This window comes from Corythoichthys intestinalis, chromosome 8, assembly GCF_030265065.1.
Source record: "Corythoichthys intestinalis isolate RoL2023-P3 chromosome 8, ASM3026506v1, whole genome shotgun sequence".
NCBI classification, from domain to species: domain Eukaryota; kingdom Metazoa; phylum Chordata; class Actinopteri; order Syngnathiformes; family Syngnathidae; genus Corythoichthys; species Corythoichthys intestinalis.
In genome coordinates this window covers 23,203,955-23,226,349 of record NC_080402.1, presented here as the reverse complement: position 1 = coordinate 23,226,349, position 22,395 = coordinate 23,203,955, and the positions used below count along the sequence as shown (strand labels likewise).

The 22,395-nt window shown below is 40.3% G+C and overlaps 1 protein-coding gene across 3 annotated transcripts in view; it reads right to left on the bottom strand.

The window, feature by feature from the left end:
• Positions 1–22,395, bottom strand: part of doc2g (double C2-like domains, gamma) — a 131,916-nt gene that overhangs the window by 55,714 nt on the left and 53,807 nt on the right. Inside the window, exons 1-5 of one of the 3 annotated variants that reach the window (XM_057844582.1) lie at positions 20,891–21,063; positions 14,651–15,038; positions 12,451–12,530; positions 12,018–12,092; positions 1,069–1,178 (exon numbers count right to left, since the gene is read on the bottom strand). In XM_057844582.1, the coding sequence (XP_057700565.1) occupies positions 1,069–1,178; positions 12,018–12,092; positions 12,451–12,530; positions 14,651–15,020 (635 nt within the window). In that variant the 5' untranslated portion in view covers positions 15,021–15,038; positions 20,891–21,063. The other 2 variants (XM_057844584.1, XM_057844585.1) reach the window with 2 other exon arrangements.

The window sequence follows — 22,395 nt, the reverse complement described above, 5'->3', positions numbered from 1 at the left end:
TGAAAGGTTCTTGCCAAGTTGTTTTACGTTGAGTTTCATAGGCCATCTCATTATTCATGTGACTACTTAAAGAAATGGTGATTTTTCCAAAAAAAGTCTATTAATGCGTCTATCGTATTCCTCGTCGAATACTCTATATGAAAAATATAACATATATGCATCTAAAATGATCCTAAATGATTTTTATTAGCAATTTTAATACTCCTTTTAGCAAGGTTCCTTGGGTATACGTACGTTCCCATAGCAACCAGTCCTGTTACTGTCCTACGTCCCAATAATGCAATGGGGGGGGGGGGGGGGGGGGGGGCACTTTGAGTGTCCTAAAAAGCGCTCTATGAGAGCGAGCCGTTATTAGACTTTTATTAAATATGCTATTGCTCCAAGTCCAACTGTCCCCCTTACTAGCACACGCTCGAAGGGCCCCATGTTGCTTGTTGCCTGGGGCCCCGGGGGACCCTTGCTACGCCTCTGCTCATGAGCACTGTAACATGTCACGCAGTGTTTATAGAAGTAGAGATTTCGGCAATCACTCTTTTGATTCAAATTTGGGGGATTTTATGTTTAAAAAAAAACAATCGTTTCAGTATCTAGAAGAAAAATGTATTTTCTGCACTTTCATCTGCCTTCACTCATTTGCATCTGTTGTTTGTTTTGTTGAACGAAGTGATGTACTGTGTATCACTTGTTGATAACGTACGAGTTGCATTCATGTAGATGTGCGTTCATACAGCAGAGGCGTTGGATCGACATTCAATTCTTATCTGCATACAAATGAACCCAGGTCGGGTATTAAAAATGTGGAATTGGGCTATTCATACTGCATGAAAATATGGGCAACAAAAACAAAAAAAATCTGAATTACCTGCAGTGTGAACATAACCTTAGCCTCACTGTATTATGATGCCATTGTTATGGAAAAAAATGTATTGTTGTGGGGAGTATGCCGGCACTGGATATTGAGATTTTTCTTTCCTCACTAAATGAAACAAAGTGCCCTCTTTTTTTAGTGTTTTGGAAATGGCGACTCTACTCTGTATACATTACTACATTTCAAGCTGAGAGTCCTACCTGAGTGTTTTGGTGGTCATGTCAGCCGCTGTTATTCCATGATACACCAGTTCCTCATTCCACACTGGGTTTAGTGTGTTCTTCAGAGTCTTTGTGCGAAGTTTGTTCGCCTGTCAAGAGGAAGAAATGTGAGCAGCATTCATGTGCTGGGGGTACAAGAGGACTGTGCAAAGAGTAAGTTAGCAAATTCATCAGATCAAAGGAAAAAAAGGACAAGAGACTGAAAAATAATGTTCGCGAGGGAATAATTTATCTCAGCCCCCGAGGAGATTTCGGACATCTGTTGAGTGAGCGTGAGAGGCCACGAGGTCTCCCTCTCCTCACCTGTCCATCTGTCTCCCTCACAATATAATGAGGCAGCGCATCAGCACCAGTCTCAAGCACGGCAGACTTTTAAAATGTGCAACACAATAAGAATGAAAATTTAAAGCTTTCTGTGAAATGAACTGCATGCAGGCTCCTAATGGTTGCCGCATCTCCTCACTTGCTGCCTCATTTCCTACGGTTGCCTTCGGGATGTTTTCATCCTGCTGAGGATTTGGCCATGGAGTTTATGTCAATAACACCGGAAAATATGTTTTCAGACTAGCTGTGCTCTTCTGCCATTTTCTCACTAATTATGCAAAACAAAAAGTATCTACAGAATCATTGGCTTGGAATATCATGGGATTGAATCATTAAAAAAATAAAAACAATCACAGTTTAAATTTGACCAGCTTCAGTTTTTTCACCTCAAACGTTAAAAGAGTTAATCACTTTTACACAGCGGTGAAGGTGGGCTGGAACGAAAATTTTTTGTCTGGGTTGTGCATTACATTCTATTATTCTATGTATGATCTTATAGATTCTTTAGGCTGAGATTCCACTGTACATCTTGGATTTTTCGACCAGATTGTATAGTTCCATGAGATACCAGAAAAAGAATTGTAACTGTGATCGGTACCTTGCTATCAAAACCGAATCTATATCACGTATTATTATATCACTTATTATTATTACTTATGTAGTTCATTAAAAAAAAAAAAAAAAAAAAAAAGACTATCAGTTTTTAAAAAAGGTTTATCGGTCAGTATAATGTTAAGCAGAGGGATATCACATTAACTAGCTAACATATGAAATATGCAATAAACACGCAGAATAAAACTCAAACGACTGAAATTCCCATTTCCAGTTTATACAGGTAGTCCCCGGGTTACGAACAAGTTCCATTCCTAGGCTGGCGATGTAACCCGAAATTTCCGTGTAAGTCTGAATTAACCCTATAAGTACCTCTAAATACAAGATAAGTGTCCAAAAACTAAGATCAAGTAAAAAATACTTATTACGTTATATTAAATGACTATTCAGGCTTTAAAAAAAAAAAAAAATTTTGCGAGTGAGTCACTTTGCTGAGAAAAAAGTGTGCTGTGGAAAGAGTAGGGAGGCGAGAGAGTGTGAATATCATGTCCGCGCAGGTTGCCTTTCTTAACGCGAGCCCGCCGTCCAAACTAAAAAAAAAATGGATCAGGACTCGCAAGAGGAGTCTGCGCCGGGGGAGAAGCAGCAGCATGGGAACAAGGAAGTGAGAAGTCCGAAAAAGGCGCATTGTCAGTGGCCAGGGAAGAACCAGAAATTGGGGCGGGTTTCATGACTCTCCCAATCCGAAAAGGGCACTTCACGGGCAGATACATGAGAACCGGAGACCGGTGGGACCTGATGCCGTCAGGAACAGCAGAATGGCAGCGACGCTGCTGGGGGAAGAGGGATGGCAAGAACTAGGTACTGTTCACGCAATAACAACAACAAAAAAACAGGACTGGAGACAGAATGGCGGACGAGACTTCACCATTGTATAGTCGAAATTACGTAAGTCGTAACCCGGCGACTAGCTCTAACATCTAAAACAAAAGGACCTCAGCTTAATGTGTAGAATATAGTGAAACCCTGTAAATAGAACTAAGTATATAAAATAATTTATTTGGCTTCTGAATGATTTCCTAATAATTTTGAAGGAATATTCTACAGATTAACAACATAATATTTGAACATTCTAGAAGGTGTGCGTCTCATCATGTAGTGTACAGTAAATGCAATAGCATTTCAGGGGGGGAAAATAGCATTCCAACAATCAGATGTGGTGGTAGTGTGATGGTTGGGGCAGCTTTGTGACTTCAGGACCTGGACTACTTGTTTTGATGGATGGCACCGTTAATTTTACGCTTTACCAGAAAATCTTGTAAGAGAATTTTTGCTCATCAGTTTATCACTTTAAAATGAAGGACATTTTATGAACTACGAAGGAGGGCAATGCTTTTTCAGTGCTCTCATTCAGTTATCTCTCTAAGTAAAAACTGTGCCATATAAATCTACAGTATAAAGGCTAAAATCCATCTTGCTGCCCTGTATTGTGGCGATAAATCCATTTCTAAAGGGTAAATATCAATACATTCCGGTCAGTACAATTGTGTCTTATATTTCATCAGTCGTGTTGTACATGTCTAAAAATTGCTTGACCTATGACCACTCTCCAACTGTTTCAAAGAGTAAAATTGCTCTTCCATCACATTTTCCCGCTCATGTTCGCGGCTCTAAAGATAAACACCCCATCTTTCATGCCATCGTCCTCTTAGGCTGTGGGGAGAGCCTCGGGATCCTAAGCACTTTTCTCTTCTTTGTCTTTGTCTCTTTTTGTCTCCACATCCACAAAATCCCACATTGCTGTCCTATCATTATTCATGTTTTGTTTTTTTGGTTGAAAGAAGATAAGCCATATTTATTAAAAGAAAATATAGACCACATCAACATCGTCTTTAATCCTTTTGGCTTATTGTTTCAGAGATGCCAGCATCTACAGTGAATCACAAAATTGAGCACACCCCTCGTATTTCTTCAGATATTTACCTATATCTTTTCATGGGACAACACTGACAAAATGACACTTTGACACAATGAAAAGTAGTCTATGTGCAGCTTATATGATAGAGTTAATTTATTTTCCCCTCAAAAATAACTCAAAATATGGCATTAGTATCTAAACCCCTGGCAACAAAAGTGAGTACACCCCTTAGTAAATACATACACTGGGGCAAATAAGTATTTAGTCAACCACCAATTGTGCAAGTTCTCCCACTTGAAAATATTAGAGAGGCCTGTAATTGTCAACATGGGTAAACCTCAACCATGAGAGACAGAATGTGGAAAAAAAAAACAGAAAATCACATTGTTTGATTTTTAAAGAATTTATTTGCAAATCATGGTGGAAAATAAGTATTTGGTCAATACCAAAAGTTTATCTCAATACTTTGTTATGTACCCTTTGTTGTCAATAACGGAGGCCAAACGTTTTCTGTAACTCTTCACAAGCTTTCCCATTCCTCCATGCAGATCTCCTCTACAGCAGTGATGTTTTGGGGCTGTCGTTGGGCAACACGGACATTCAACTCCCTCCAATGATTTTCTATGGGATTGAGATCTGGAGACTGGCTAGGCCACTCCAGGACCTTGAAATGCTTCTTACAAAGCCACTCCTTTGTTGCCCTGGCTGTGTGTTTGGGATCATTGTCATGCTGAAAAACCCAGCCACGTTTCATCTTAAATGCCCTTGCTGATGGAAGGAGATTTTCACTCAAAATCTCTCGATACATGGCCCCATTCATTCTTTCCTTTACACAGATCAGTCGTCCTGGTCCCTTTGCAGAAAAACAGCCCCAAAGCATGATGTTTCCACCCCCATGCTTCACAGTGGGTATGATGTTCTTCGGATACAATTCAGTATTCTTTCTTCTCCAAACATGAGAACCGGTGTTTCTACCAAAAAGTTCTATTTTGGTTTCATCTGACCATAACACATTCTCCCAGTCCTTTTCTGGATCATCCAAATGCTCTCTAGCGAACCGCAGATGGGCCTGTATGTGTACTTCCTTTAGCAGGGGGACACGTCTGGAAGTGCAGGATTTGAGTCCCTGGCGACGCATTGTTTCCAATAACTACTAATAAATAATAATAATAAATTTCCAATAACAATAATAAAAACTGATAGTATCCTTTGTTACTGTGGTCCTAGCTCTCTGTAGGTCATTCACTAGGTCCCCCCGTGTGGTTCTGGGATTTTTGCTCACCGTTCTTGTTATCCATTTTGACGCCACGGTGTGAGATCCTGCATGGAGCCCCAGGTCGAGGGAGATTATCAGTGGTCTTGTATGTCTTCCATTTTCTAATAATTGCTCCCGCAGTTGATTTCATTACAGCAAGTGTTTTACCTATTGCAGATTTAGTCTTCCCAGCCTGGTGCAGGTCTACAATTTTGTCTCTGGTGTCCTTCGACAGCTCTTTGGTCTTGGCCATAGTGGAGTTTTGAGTGTGACTGACTGAGGTTGTAGACAGGTGTCTTTTATACCGATAATGAGTTAAAACAGGTGCCATTAATACTGGTAACGAGTGGAGCCTCGTTAGACCTCGTTAGAAGAAGTTATATCTCTTTGACAGCCAGAAATGTTCTTGTTTGTAGGTGACAGAATATTTATTTTCCACTCTAATTTGGAAATATATTCTTTAAAAATCAAACAATGTGATTTTCTGAGTTTTTTTCCCACATTTTGTCTCTCATGGTTGAGGTTTACCCATGTTGACAATTACAGGCCTCTCTAATCTTTTCAAGTAGGAGAACTTGCACAATTGGTGGTTGACTAAATACTTATTTGCACCACTGTACTACAAGCAGGAATCCCCTCTATTTTGTGTCTGTGCCTTTTTCATCAGCATTGTTTCAAAACTTTGTTTCTAAATGTTTATCTTATCCACCATCTGCCCATTTCAGTCGTATTCAGTTCCCTCCATCTGTCTGCATGCATCCATTGTCTACTTATTCCACTTTTCTCCTTGGTTTACTCTTTCCTAGAAATGTGGATAAAGATGGACTGGCTAGGGTTTTGACACATTGTCGATAGGATTTCTGGATGTGAAAGGGTATGGTGAAGAAGAAAAAAAGATATTTAAAGACTCAGGTCACATGATGGCGCCGAGCTTAACTGTACTGCCTGGTGAAAAACACCTACCTACCTGCGGGTCGACCTTGCTTCTCTCAGTGTGCAGTACATCTTTTTCTTTACTTTGAGGATAAATACATGAGGTCTGCTGACATACATATTTAAGTCGCCAGCGGTTATCACTCGCTCATTAAATGATGTTACTCGTATTGTCGTTTCCCAAGAGACGTGATTAGAGCAGATCCCGCGGTGCATGTTTTCCACAGAGATGTGTGAATGTGCCAATTTGAAAGGGGAAGAGAGGAGCAGCTTTGCTTGGCTAGGTTCACGGCCACAAAAGTGGACTTGCCCTAGTCATGGAAATATAGCCCATTATCTACAATTTAGAACTACATAGTGAATTTCTCAGCCTTTTCACATTTTGAGGGACTATTGAAAAACATGAATATACAGTATTTGTATTGGCTCCAGCATCCCCGCGAGCCTTTTGAGGATAAGCAGCACGGAAGGTGAATAAATGAATGAATGATCTTTTCCCTACTCTATCATTTTAATTTTAGATTGCAGTTATATGGAAGTACTGATAGATTTATTTATTTTTTTTTTTTTTTGTCCAATTAGATTTCAACTATCCTGTGAAGCCATGTCAATGTAATCGGCCAATGGCCTAGCAAAAAAAAAAAAAAAGTACAATATTTTTAAACATTAAAGATTTGAGTTACAAAGCCATGACTCGATTCAATTCAAGGGCCTTTGATTAGTGATTTTAATTTAATGGTATTATGTGGAGTACACATTTATGAACACAGTCAGTTACAATTCACCAGAAGCAATCAAAAAATACAATGTAATAAGGATATTTTTGACAATTTTGATGTTAAAATATTTGAATTACTGAATTTGATTGGAGTGTTGTTAAACCAGTGTATTGTGACGGGCCTACTAAATATGCAGGGTTGAAAGTGACTAAATTTCCCCGACATAAAGGTCACTACGGAGCCAGAATTTTTTTTTTTTTTTCCGGTGGGGTTTGGGGTTGTCAAACCTCCTAAAACCACAGAAATGCAAAAAAAAACAGCTTTTGCCAGTTATACGTATAACACAAAATAAAACACAACAGGTTTTACACATGCATTAGGCTGCCGCATTACACTTACGGTACAGTAACTGCACTGTAAGGCGCACTTGAGAAACTGATTTTCATAAAAAAAAAAAAAAAAAAAAAAAATTTCAGTGATGTACAAAAAAAGTAACATACATTAACAAAAATAAGTACAAATGACTTACATTATGCACAGTGAAATGGAATATATTTTGAAGATAACGCAAACATTGATTTAAAAAAATATATATATATTATAGGGAAATAAAGAAATAGCCTAACATAGGTTAATGAACAACAATAACAAAAGTCCAAAGTGCACATTAACTATATTGACAAATGTATAACATTTGAGACAAGCATTTCTGGGCCTCAGTGCAGTAAAAATTTTCACTTTACAGTGCTCTCACGTCCAGTTAGGGTTTTGCTGTTTAAAAAAAAATATTTGTTTTTTTTTTTTAAATGCCCTCCTGTTCAATTTTTTTGCCCCCCCAGAAAATTGACATTTTAAGGTTTCCAATGATGTATCACACGTGCAAATCGGACAATTTTAAAATTTGGAAAAATTGGGGGTCTGATCCCTTGCTACTTCGCGCTTCGAATTTCGCGGTTTCAGTCTCGCGGATTTTTTTTTCAGTCAAAAAAATGTATATATATAAATGCATAAAAAATTAAAATAATGGCAAAAATATGATGTAAAATCTGCCCGTTCCCTAACAGAAGGCAAGGAGAGCCCGCCCAACTCATATTCCACCGCTCTGATTCGCTGGCAAGCATCACTCGGGAATATCGCAAGCTGATTGGCCGAGATGTTTAACCTTGCTGCTAGCGAAGGAAAACGGCTCCAAACCGTCCTCCGCCCGCTCAATCCTCTATCGAACCCAAGAAGAAAAGAAAAATGATGACAGTGCAAGAGAAAGTGCAATTACAGGACATGCTTAAAGTTGGCCACAGCTACGTGTCTGTTGCACGCCATTACGGACTAAACGGATCAACCGTTCCTTACATAAAAAAAGACGAGGCGAAAATCCGAAAGACCGCCTCAATGTCGTATTCCAGGGACACTAAGCGAGTCGTGACTCCTCGCAACAAGACGATTGTAAAAATGGAAAATGCACTAACAGTGTGGGTATCGAACTGTCGGGAAAAGAAGGTCAGTCTCGACACAAACATGAAAGCCAAAGCGCTGTATGATAGCCTCATTCCTGAAGGAGAGTTGAATGAAGGTGGCGGTGATGCCGACTACAACGAAGATGAACCACAGCCTAGTACCAGTGCTTCAAGTGAAGAAAATTGTGGTTTTGTTGCCAGCAAGGGCTGGTTCGAAAAATTCAAAAAGAGGTTTGGACTTCGCAGTGTTACGATGCACGGGGAGGCCTCCTCGGCGGACCATGACGCAGCTGTTCGTTACGTTGAGGACCAATTTCCCAAATTAATTGAAGAGGGTGGCTATCTCCAGGTGTTTAACATGGACGAGACTGGCCTTTTTTGGAAGAGGATGCCATCCAGGACGTTCCTTTTCAAGGAAGAAGTGAAGAGGCGAGACTTTAAGGCCCACAAAGATCTCATGACACTCAAGCTTCTCAATAAATCATCTTTACCTTCATATCCATTGTTCGGAGTTTTTTCTTCATTTATGACAGGGGTGTCCAAACTTTTTGCAAAAGGGGGCCATATTTGGTGTGGTAAGAATGTGGGGGGCCGACCTTGGCTGACGTCCTTTATGTAGAACAATATATTTAAGCAAATTTTAGCAAGCCATTCTGTGTGTCACATTTGCTTTATTATTATTATTTTCATTTAATAATTTCAAGAATCTCCCAACTAGCCTTTGTGGCATTCGACTCTCAGGATAATGCTGCTGTGAAATAAACTAGCTTCAAGTTGCATCAGTTTCTCGCTGCGTATCTTCCCTGTAATCTTGTCGTACATGTCAGCGTGTCTTGTTTGGTAATATCGCCTCACATTGAACTCTTTAGAAACAGCGACTGTCTCTTTGCAAATGAGGCAGACACAGTTGTTGTGTATTTTAGTGAATAGTCCAATTTCCACCTATCCTTGAAGTGTCGGCTGTCGCAGTCAACTTTTTGTTGTTGTTGATTGTTGCCATTTTAGAAAATTGGAAGTCAAGCGTCAAACGGGGTAACGTTGCTTAGAGTGCTGCTGCCTTTTAGTGGGTAAATGAGGAGCAGCATTTAATGTGTAAGCTACTTCATATACTGGTAGCAGTACTGCTGACCAATTTATTAAGTCTGTGTGCGGGCCAGACGTTATTGATCCTATGACAGAGGCTGGGGGCCGGATGAAATTTGACCACGGGCCGCATTTGGCCCCCGGGCCGCACTTTGGACATGACTGATTTATGAAGATCATCAGTGTGGTGAATACATTTTATTCATCTTATGCATGTTATTGTATATTATGTTATTGCATTTACTTTTCTAACTAATGTACTGTATACACTAGGGGTGTGACAAAACATCTAAATGGTGATATATCGTGATACTTTGTTTCCCAAAAGGTTATCGATATGCGCCTGCCAAGAATCGAGATATCGTTATAAAAAGGGGTCAATGTCTAAAAAAAATTAAATAAAATGGAACCAACAAGTTGCTACCAAAATCTTCCACCATAAAAGTGTCTCTTAACTCTAAGGCTGCATTGACGGTGCTCGACGCCCAATCCATTTAGACTGGGAACGTTCGTTCATTCGAAACCAGAGCATTCACAGTCATTCTGTCTGATTTTCAGGGCATTAACAGGTCATTTCTTGTTGAGTTTGAGTCCCTGCCAATTCATTTGGGTGATTCCCAGGTGACTTCCTGTTCTGTAACTCAAAATAAACAGGAAGTGACCCATAAAATACCCCAAAGTCAACAGGAAGTAACTGAAAATCAACAGGTAAATGACCTTAAATGGCCTAAAATTACCTCATTGCCTGGCATTGGCTGGCACTGACGGCCATAGACGTTCAATCCGTTTAAAGTGGGAGGGATGGCAGCGAATTAACCAATGTTCATTCGCTGCCACCCTCCCAGTTCACATGGATTGGACGTCTACTAGTGATAAACTCATTCCAATTTGCAGCAGAAGCTTGTTTTCCTGTTTATTAGTTGTTTGTAGGGTATCCTAGAATGATTTTATGACCAATGCATCGATAATTGTTGTATCACCATATCGTCAGATCATCGTTATCGTGAGCTTTGTATCGCAAATCGTATCATATGGTGAGGAACCAAGAGGTTCCCAGTCTTAGTATACACAAAAAAATACATAAAGAATGTAATACACATTAAATAAAATTTTCCTGTATCCAAGCCGATGAACAGGACAGGTTTTTTTTTTTTTAAAAAAAGGTTGGGGTTTTTTTGTGTGTGTGTGTGGGGGGGGGGGGGTCGCTACTTTGCGGTTTTTCACTTATCGCGGTGGGTTCTGGTCCCCATTAACTGCAAAAAATGAGGGATCACTGTATATTAATGGAGGAAGACGATAATTTTGAAGACAAATTGCACATTGCAAAGAATGATCCGGCAATAAAGTTGCTGACTGGCTGACAAAACGGAAAAGGATTTGTTCTGGTTTTTCAGAGTAGCATGAAGGAGTGCAACAGCAACCACACAGGCAACAGCAAAAAAAAAAGGAAAATGGATTTCATGTGCTATAAATCACAATCTCTGATGAGTACAATGTATTTTACTCCAACATTTCACGTTTTTGTCATGTAAGCAACATATTGATGCATTATGAACTACTCTGCACGAGCTTGGATAGTGTTGCAGGTTATAAGGTAATTATGTGTATGGCATAACAGCAAATCAAGTATCAAGTAAATCCTTGTGTGCAGAGGTCATATTGAGAGGATGCTGCGTTAGCCTTGAGAGCGTATCCTGAATGGCGAAAGCAAAGTAAACTGAGACGGGGAACGCGCAACTCTGTTCTCGCTAAACTCCATATTTCACATGCATGGACTGGAAAGACAGGCACGAGTAGGCGTGAGTGTCCGTCATAGTCACTTCAGCGTGTGTGCGCTCCCACTTGTCAAGTGACGTGGTCCCCGTCTGGTGGATGTTTAACTAATGACGGGCCGCGGGTACTTACCTCCTCATTGACGCATTCTCCGCGTCCCGCCCACCCACCGCTCTACTCCCATCAACACCCGACTGTTGACGTGAGCCGTGTAACAATCCTCCTTGTTTCCATGACAACCACCTGCTGCTGCCCTCCCCTTATGTACCCCTCCCCACCCCCCCATCTCTTCTCTTACTCTCCCGCTTTCCTCCCCCTCCCTTTTCGCCTCACAGAGTTGGTATTTCAAGGTCAAAGAAGGTCACAGCAGTAAAGTGGGACGTAGATAGCACCGAGACTAAGAAATATGCGCGAGCAGATGCGGGAGAGGGCCAGGGGACAAAGATGCCCCAGACCTTGTGATGGTTGACACTCCAGATCACCAGAGTTGCCTCATTCGACCTACGTATCATGGCTCAGCAAGCTTTCTCTCGCTTATCGTAGCCTCACTTCATTTCCACCTACAGCTAAAATGGCCAACAACAGGTTGCCAAAAGCATGGTGCTGCAGTTGTGGCATGCCTTATCTTCTCACCAGCTTGAGCAGCAGACAAAACAAGAGCGGTGCAGCCAAGTGGAACATGTTTGTGCTCGATAAAGCGGCGTATTGAACAGAGCGCAATAAGAACGAGCCCACCGCCAGCTCCCTGCTCGGCGCTCGAGACGACACGCTAATTTAGCCCGCTTGGTAAAAGCATTTTCACAGTCAAGACGAAACCCCTTTGTAATTGTCAAATAACACTCTTGTGTCATGTGTTTTGTTTGTGTTGCGTAGTATGTCATGTCAAGAAGCCACTGAAATGAGGTTGGTAAAGTGACCTTGCTCGCCCCAGGCAGAAGATGAAGCTTGACGTATGGATCGGCAAGCCCATTGGAGTCCATGGCTTTCAGTCCCTGTGAACACACACAAAATACTGTTCCATACTGTAGAGTTGAATGTGATGTCATCGTACCCTCAAACACTCCGCACCAACAACAGGGTCAGAAAAAGACAGCAAACATCACAATAGTGCTGCCGGGTGTTTCCATTCCGTGCCACTGTTTCTGACTCCCCTCCATTCAATTGTACAGTATTGTCCTCTAGGGACTTTTTCAAAGAGATTTACATAATTAAACTCATGTGACAGTTCACTATATATGGGGTTGATGTCCTTGTACTAAAGGCTGCAGTGCTACGGAGTGTTTTTTTGTACTTTTTACGGAGGGTGATGAGAGTGTTCCAACCATGAAAAGAACTCAAAGTTGTGGTTACCTTTGCCTTGTGAACGGTGCAGTGGAGGCAGTTATTCTCCTGATCAAACAGCAGGGTGAACTCCAATGTCCCCAAGTATGCTAGGAACAAAATGAAAGACACCATTACTGACTGGACTTGGTATATGCGAAGCCGAAGTAACGCGACTACAGTCCCTGACAAAAGTCTTGTCGCTTATCCATTTTGTAGAAACAATTGCTAATAACTAGGGGTGTAACGATACACAAAAATCTTGGTTCGTTACGTACCTCGGTTTTGAGGTCACGATTCGGTTCATTTTCGGTACGGGAAGAAAACAAAATGCAAAATATAAATGTGCTAGTTGTTTATTACACACCTTTCAACAATAGGAACATTAGCCTATACAAAGCTAGAATTGTGATCAAAAAGTCACGGGTATTTAAAGATAATCCAACAACAATTTGCCTTTCAGACCCCTGGTATTGGTCAGCTTTCTTTCTGAAGAAAGAAGAAAAAAGAAGTCCTGTGCTAAAGAGAAAAGCAATCCCAATGACAAAGATTTAAACATGTATTTTACAAATGAAATGCCTCAATGAATCATTTGTTTTTCTTATGAACGGTTTTCAATAGCTTTATTGGTGGATTTTCTCAAGTTAAAGCGCCACACAGAAATCAATACATTTAATTGTGTAAGCAGGATCTGTGTAATATTCTTATTATTTAATTACAGGTGTTTTAGCTCATTTAATGTTTTTTTTTTTTAATGGGCTATTATTTATTTTATTATATGTTTTTATTTTACGAATGTGATGTAGTATTCATTTATAATGTATATTTTATGTTGTATAACTTGCAGATAACCTCTAGAGCAATGATGTTTTGGGGCTGTCGTTGGGCAACACGGACTTTCAACTCCCCCCGCAGATTTTTCTATGGCGTTGAGACCTGGAGACTGGCTTGGCCACTCCAGGACCTTGAAATGCTTCTTACGAAGCCACTCCTTTGTTGCCCTGGCTGTGTGTTTGGGATCATTGTCATGCTGAAAGACCCAGCCACACCTCATGTTCAATGCCCTTGCTGATGGAAGGAGATTTTCACTCAAAATCCCTCGATACATGGCCCCATTCATTCTTTCCTTTATACAGATCAGTCGTCCTGGTCCCTATGCAGAAAAACAGCCCCAAAGCATGATGTTTCCACCTCCATGCTTCACAATGGGTATGGTGCAATTCAGTATTCTTTCTCCTCCAAACAAGAGAACCTGTGTTTCTACCAAAAAGTTCCATTTTGGATTCATCTGACCAAAACACAGTCTCCCAGTCCTCTTCTGGATCATCCAAATGCTCTCTAGCGAACCACAGACGGGCCTGGACGTGTACTTTCTTCCGCAGGGGGACACGTCTGGCAGTGCAGGATTTGAGTCCCTGGTGGCGCATTGTGTTACTGATAGTAGCCTTTGTTACTGTGGTCCGAGCTCTCTGTAGGTCATTCACTAGGTCCCCCCGTGTGGTTCTGGGTTTTTTGCTCCCCGTTCTTGTTATCATTTTGACGCCATGGGGTGAGGAGGGAGTTGAAAGTCCGTGTTGCCCAACGACAGCCCCAAAACATCACTGCTCTAGAGGAGATCTGCATGGAGGAATGGGCCAAAATACCAGCAACAGTGTGTGAAAAGCTTGTGAAGAGTTACAGAAAACGTTTGGCCTCCGTTATTGCCGACAAAGGGTACATAACAAAGTATTGAGATGGACTTTTGGTATTGACCAAATACTAATTTTCCACCATGATTTGCAAATAAATTCTTTAAAAATCAAACAATGTGATTTTCTGTTTTTTTTCCCTACATTCTGTCTCTCATGGTTGAGGTTCACGCATGTTGACAATTACAATCCTCTGTAATATTTTCAAGTGGGAGAACCTGCACAATTAGTGGTTGACTAAATACTTATTTGCCCCATTGTATATAAATCGGTGTATAAGCAGGCCTAGCCAAACTATGAAAAAAGTGCGATTTATACTCCGGAAAATATTGAGGTTGAGCCATCAGGGTGTTTACTGTTGCGGGACGTATGGTGAGCTGGGCATACACTCATTATTTTCCCCAGATGAAAAACTGGCCTTGAGTAGAAAAAGATGACTCTGTGTTTTCGAGTTTTAAAGCTGGTTGCGTTCTTTTTTTGTTGTTGATGCAATGCTTTTTAATTTCCATACAAATGAAGAAAACACCAAGTTTTAAACTCACTGTCATCATCATCAGAGTCAGCTACTTCCTCCCTATCCCCACTGTTGTCCCCCCGCCTCTCGCCATCTTTGAAGCCTCCACCCATCTCCCCGTTGAAGGTCTCCTCTTTCAGGATCTTCTTCTCCCGCGGGGGAGGCGGTGTGCAGGGGTAGTCGTGGAAACGGGGGAAGAAGTCTGAGATTTGCGGGATAGGGAGGATGGGCCCCGGGCACACGTTGATGGCAAAGTGCTCCTGCATAGAAATCTTGACCGGTGAGGGAGGAGGCGGGGCCGATGGGGAGGAGGCGGATGAGGAGGGCGTGCAAGTAGAGGAAGGAGGGATGGCAAGGTGGGTGGCGGAAGGGGGCGGCGGTGGTTTGGAGACGCTCATGTGGGCTGCTGAACGGGACTGGAATAAATAGGAAAAGAAGAGAAATGAGTAGACCGCAACTAAAGGCTTCTTCCTCAACTTTTCACGGTGACCGACTTTGTTGGGCCCTGTTTAAATTCACATCACATCTACACTCATGAGAGGGGGGAAAAAAAAGAAAAATGCTCAGGTTTTCATCTGTCAATGCCATTCGGAGCTATCAAATGCCAAAATAGAACACGCCAATATGTTTGCCACTTCATGTGTGATTCACACTTTGTGTCGGCGCTTAGAAGAAATTTTCCAATGTAAGCCTGAATATGTCATTTGACTCGGCCGCACTTCTTCCCGTGCTGAATTCCCCCTTCAGCAATATTTACATAATACGACTCAGAGTCTAACTGAGTCATTAACATGTTTACCTCTAAATGAAGCGTGAGAACTGTTAACAAACTCATTTACCAAAGGCCATCATTTCCTAGTTTCCCAAGAGCGATTAAAGTGTTTTCTAAATTTTTATTCCTGCTTGTTTTCATGCTTTAATCCTCTTGCATTTCTGTTTTGCTCTTAGGTCTGTGATTAACTTATTAGCTTTCATTGATGCTGATAGAATGGCAGAGATCATTCACAAATTGACCTACTGAAAACAAGTCGGGTAATTACATTTTTTTGTTATTATTAACTCATTGGCTGCCATTGACTTCAATGGACATTCAAGCAACTTTGATCAGAAGTGCTGGCAGAGATTATTCACAAATTGAGCTACTGAAAACAAGGATGGGCTGATTCCATTTGGTCATTTTTAGGGCTGCAGCTATCCAATATTTTTTTAGTCGATTAATCGATGGACTAGTTAGTTCGAATAATCGAGTAATCGGATAAGGAACATGAAAAATTAAAATACCTGAGCTGAGGCTCAAACGGTATAAAGACATTTTTTAAAAAATGAGGATCTATGTACAAAAAAAGAACAATTGGCTAACTTGCATAGAAAAAGTCCGCTAGCTTAAATGCTATAAAATGCTAAAGTATTTTTCACAATGGTCTTAACAAATGGTTCAGACACATGATCGCATAAAAAACGGCTAAATATACCCATAAACTAAATTATGAATGCATTTAAAAACATTAGCTCAAACAAAAACTTAGCTTACGTTGGTCTTAACAGGGAGCAGTTGGATTCAGCCATGTGAAAAGAGGTAGCCCAGAGGGCAGTGTATCCACCCTAATCAATTAAACTAAATGCAAACTCTTTCAAAATAAACCATTAAAACGCCATTTTAATTAAACGAATACTCAAAGCAACAAAATTTAATTCTAATATTTTTTTCTAATCGAATACTCGAGTTAATCGATTAATCGTTGCAGCACTAGTCATTTTTAACTCATTGGCTGCGAGTGATGCTGATAAACATCCAATCCATTTTGACTGTGATGACTGATAGAGATCAATCAAAAATTGAGCAGATGAAAATAAGGTAGGTTCATACCGCAGGTCTTAATGCACAATTCGGATTTTTTGTCATATCTGTTTTTTTGGCGTGCCCATTCAGACTGCCTTTGTCCATTTAGCCCATTCAAGTATCACGCATGCGCACTAATTCACGGTCCAAGATGTGCTGTGCAAACTGACCCCAATGCGCAGGAGCGTCAAAACAAATGCTGGCTCAACGTCATTCTAGGGTGATCATATTTGGATTTCCAAAAAGAACACAAATAACAGACATAAATAATCCCGGTTTAGTTTTATAGTCCGAGTTTATATGGATTGATAGCATGCATGCACTGTGCGTGCATGAAGCACACATGCAGTATACGGACATTTTGTCCTGACTCTCGGCTGTGTAAGCAATCCTGAAATATTGCTCATTTGGCACAGAAAGAACCCCCCACTTTAATTTTTTTATGACTGTTGTCAAGTTCACCTCATCCCTAAAAGCTGCGTTCAACCTAGGCACTAACGTTAATGCACAGCTCCATCACTAACATAGCGCCCTGTCGCTCTCACACTTTGCTGACTTAATTGCTGCATGAATTCCGATTTGGGGGACTTGACAGTTCAGAGCGCAGCAACATTCTGGAAAAATGTGGCCCAGATCGGATTTTAACCACTCTAAAATCCATGTGTCTTTTACGCAACAGGTTACAGGTTATTCAATAGGCTTTATTCTTCCTAAATACCGTATTGGCCCGAATATAAGACGGCCCTGATTATAAGACAACCCTCTCTTTTTCAAGACTCAAGTTTGAAAAAAGACTTTTCGAACACCAATTTAATTTTTATACAGAAAATAATTACAGTACATCCGAAACAAATGATTATAACAATATATTTGAGGGAAAAAGCATTATATTTTGCCTCATTCAAATCTTAATATCTGAACATTTCAATATCTAAACTGAAGTGCAATCACATTCGTTTTGGAAATGTAAATAAACCAATCTATTGTGATAAAACAACAAAATTGCAATAACTGCATTAACCATTAAATTGAAGTCTAACTGTAACTGTAGTCTTGAAACAAATCTGAATAAGGAAAAACAGTGCAATAAAATAATGCAAACTGGTTAAACTAAAAAGAGTAGCTGAGATTTGTCATGACAGAACATCGCTTCAATGATATCTGGCGCCATCTAGCGTTGTGAATGGGTATAATGTCCAGACCGCGAATATAAGACGTCCCCCTCTTTTTCAGTGTTATTTCAATGCAAAAAACACCGCCTTATATTCGGGCAAATACGGTAATAAGCAAACAATTAAAAAAAATTTTTTTTTAAATTAAATAATGACAAAAAAATATATATAATGCAGACCCATGGAAATGTAGCTTTATTACAATGCCCAAAGCGCCTTACATTAGCACACATTTACCCTTTCACGCCCACATTCACAGTCTGTAACTGCCTGATCTCTTGCCAAAATGTCAGCCCAGTAGATGGCGGTAATGCCCCATGATACAAGGGGTAAACTGCCAAAAAAAACAAGAAGAATAACTACTCCTTCTCCCCCTACTACTAGGAGCCACGTCAACGCAGTCAGGCGCCGCCCCCCAGCAGCCGGAGGGATTCTCTCCAAATTGATCCCGTGAAAAATCATGAAAACCAGACATTTTGATGAATTTATAAAACCAGGCCGGACGCTACAGAGAGGACGTGAAAAGTGGACTTGTCGGGCAATACAGGACGTATGGTCACCCTACCTAAATTGGATTTGAAACGGTCCACTTTTATGCGACCTGTCCCGTTGAGACCGTCAAGTTAATGCCTGACTCGAGTGGGAAAAACACGAAAAAATCCGATTTGTGCATTAAGACCTGCGTTATGAACCTAGCCTTAGAGTGGGCTGTTTACATTATTTTGGTCATTTTTAACTCATTTACGGCGCTAGACGTCCAATCAATTTTGACTGGAAGTGCTGGCATTAGTCATTCACAAATTCACCTAGTAAGAGCAAAAGTGGGCTCACTCATTTTTGTCATTTTTAACTCATTAGCTGCCATGAACAAATTTGACAGCAATTAATGCCCAATTCATTTTGACTGAGAGGTTGGCAGTGGTCATTCACAGAATAAGCCACTGGGAGCAAGATTAGTCTAACTCTGTTTTGGTCATTTTTTACTCATTAGCATCGACACATTAAGAAAAGTGGTATCTATTCCTATTTTTGGTGACATGCTCGAAATTTGGCACTTACACCAACCCATCTGGCCCTGAGCAGATTGCCTGATTAAATGGTGTGATAGGGGCTTAATAATGATCAATAAGTCACCTCTTATTAGTATAATAGCTCCTTGATAAAGTAACAGTAATCCAGCCAATAGATAATTAGGCATTTTCTGGCATTCTTTAAAAGAGGCGTATCAACAGCCAACACATTTTGTTTACAAAGACGAGCAGTTCGTGTTCACTTCACTGTGCAGACGTTTAAATCAACACATATGTAAAGCAGCAATGTCCCCCTTCCCCCTCTATACCACAGCAGCAGTGTAAAAGTCGAGGTACTGTATTTTCATTGTCCTAAATGTACATCTCACTTTTGGGAAAGAAATTGCTTTTCTGCTCTTATGATTTGTTTCTTTCTGCTATGCAGCCGGCACTTTCATTTTAAATAGATTACATATCTACAGAGGTGGGTAGTAACGCGTTACACGTACACCGTTACTTTTACTTGATTAACTTTTCAAGAAAAATGTACTTTTAAGAGTAGTTTTACTAAGCTATACTTTTACTTGAGTAGATTTGTGGGCTACACAAGAGTCATTACATTTTTCCTCTTTATTCTACATATTAGATTTATTATTTTTGGGGCTAGTGATGCCAAGAGTAGTGAGGTGGCTGGTGTTTTACCGTGGTAGCTCTACCAATTTCACCAATGAGACATCGCAACAATAATCACATGACTCCATTATTCCAAACAGACGCAAGCTGCTGTTCTATCTTCACGCCAGCCTGTTCAATCATGTGGTGTCTTTAAAGCACTGCAATAAATTAATTTGATATAGAGCGCTGCCCTCAACATGACTCGAAAGCGCAGATTTTAACCTCCCTCCCAGGTTTTATTTGGCACCGATTGACCACGGAAAACCGGAGATGCGATCCTTTAATTTCAAAGTAATAATTATAAAGGAACTCTTCACTATTCAAACTCGGAACTATTTTCTACATTAGAGGGCAGTCATGCTTTCTGGATGAATAATGCCTCATTTGTATGTTGTTGTTTTTTTTCTCTCGTCGGAATTCAATTATTTTTATTTTTTATTTTTTTGTATTTCTTTGGCTTAATGTGGTTTTCTAATGGGTAATTGTACAGTATCATTATAACAACAGTCCATATAGATTTTTGTATTTCTTTGGCTTAATGTGGTTTTCTAATGGGTTACTGTACAGTATCATTATAACAACAGTCCACATAGATAACTTTTTTGCTCAGAAAAAAATACCATTGTTTAAAAAATAAAAAAAATCCAACAAAAGTATAAGCAGTTACTCACAATGTCACTCCTTACTTCAGTATTCTTTTTACCAAATACTTTTTTACTTGTACTTGAGTACATTTTTTGGACGACTATTTTTACTTTTACTCGAGTAATATTATTTTGAAGTAACGCTTTTCTTACTTGAGTGAATTTTTTGGCTACTCTACCCACCTGTGCATATCTATCTCAATCAATAACAGTCAGTTAGTTAAAATGTAGCATGTTTGTCAAGATTTCCCATTCTAATTTCTATACTAAATCATTAACATATAGACTGCAAAGCAATTGGACTTGCACGTTTCTTCATAAAATGAAGATGTCAAAAATCCTACTCTTATCAACATCTGAAGAAAACATCTGTATGACAGTCCGTGGGACGTACAAATGACTATAAACCCAACATAGCTTGATCGGTACAATTAGTTTTTCTGTCTCATTGACCAATTATGCTTGCAAATAACTCACTGCAACAATATTAATCAACTAACTTTGTCCATCTATTCTGTGTTTAGCACTTACTTAGCTTTCTGTATCAAACTGACACTGTTTAAAAAATCGGTGCTTGACATCTTTAATCACACTGATAAATGTTTAAGCTTCCTGTTCACAAGCAAACACGAAGCCACAACTTAGTTGTAAACTCACATTTTACACATCATGCCTCTCACATGAACTAATTCAAACACATATTCCGTCCAAAACACTCACCAAGGTTGGGACCCCATGCTCCAATTTCTATCACTCAGTCATTTCCTGCTGCATTTATGTAACGACAGCCCTACATCACTGCCTGCTTATTACAATGACATCAACGAGCTCTTGGAAGCATGCATGGTGCGCACAAACTCATTCGCTCGGATCCTCAGACATACTCAGAGGCACGTGCACGGACGCAGACAGCCACCAAATACATACCCAGGGCAGTCTTCATCTGTGCCAGCACTCCATCTTAACTGCTCTCACGCCTGCTTCTCTCACACACATACTGAGTAGCATGAAGACCAGCTTTGAGTTAATATATCCCCCCTCTCTCTAGGCTCTCTACAAGGCTTGCTCTCTCCTCTTCTGCTCAGTCCCTCCCTCTCTCGCGTTCCCTTATTTGTGATGTATCCACTTCAATTTCTCAACAGTCGAGTACAGATTGTGTATGTCATACACTGTACCTTCACTTTGTCAGACGGTTTGAGTTAACCTGGAGAAATGGTGTGTTGGAAATGAGAGAGAGAGAGAACTAGTGTGTGTGTTTGAGAGAGATGGACCAACAAGAAGAGCGACATACAGGAGTAGATATAGTGCCAAACACTCAATAGTGAGAAAAATAGGCTATATGGGGTGGATGGAAAGGGACACGCCTACAGCACGCAACATGGAGGAATTCAGCTGCTGAAGGAACGGAAATTAAATTCAACATGTTGGACACAATATACTTGGGTATGTGTGTGTCGATATCTGTTGTTATATTTTAAAGGGAACCAAAGAAAGAATGACTAATAGTTCTTAAAAGATAAATGTTATTATGAGTAAGGGTGTGACAAAATATCGAAATGGTGATATATCGTGATACTTTGTAACGCAAAAGGTTATCGATATGCTCCTGCCAAGAATGGACATAACGTTTTTAAAAGGTGTCAATGTGGAAAAAAATTAAAATGAACCAACAAGTTGCTACCAAAATCTTCCACCATGCCACACTGTGAAACTAAAATGTATACAAACAATTAATATTTCACAGTGGACAAATATACAATTGCAAACACAAATACAGTGGGGAGAACAAGTATTTGATACACTGCCGATTTTGCTGGTTTTCCCACTTGCAAAGCATGTAGAGGTCTGTAATTTGTATCATAAATTCTCTTCAACTGTGAGGGACGGAATCTAATACAAAAAAACAGAAAATCACGGTGTATGATTTTTAAATAATAAATTTGCATTTAATTGCATGAAATAAGTATTTGATACATCATAAGAATCAAACTTAATATTTGGTACAGAAACCTTTGTTTGCTATTACAGATACCAAACGTTTCCTGTAGTCCTTGGCAAGGTTTGCACACACTGGGGATGGCGTGGCTCAGTGGTACAGTAGTTGTCCCCTAACCCAGAGGTTGTGGGTTCAAGTCTCCGCCCTGATGAACTCGTCTGAGTGTCCTTGAGCAAGACACTGAACCCCACATTGCTCCTGGTGCTGCATCACCAGTAGGTGGATGGCGAGATAGTGTAGAGCGCCTTGAAAGGTGGAAAAGCGCTATATAAGTATAAAACCATTTACCACCACCACTGCAGCAGGGATTTTGGCCCACTTCTCCATGCAGATCTTCTCCAGAGCCTTCAGGTTTCGGGGCTGCTGCCGGGCAACACAGACTTTCAGCTCCCTCCATACATTTTCTATCGGGTTCAGATCTGGTGACTGGCTAAGC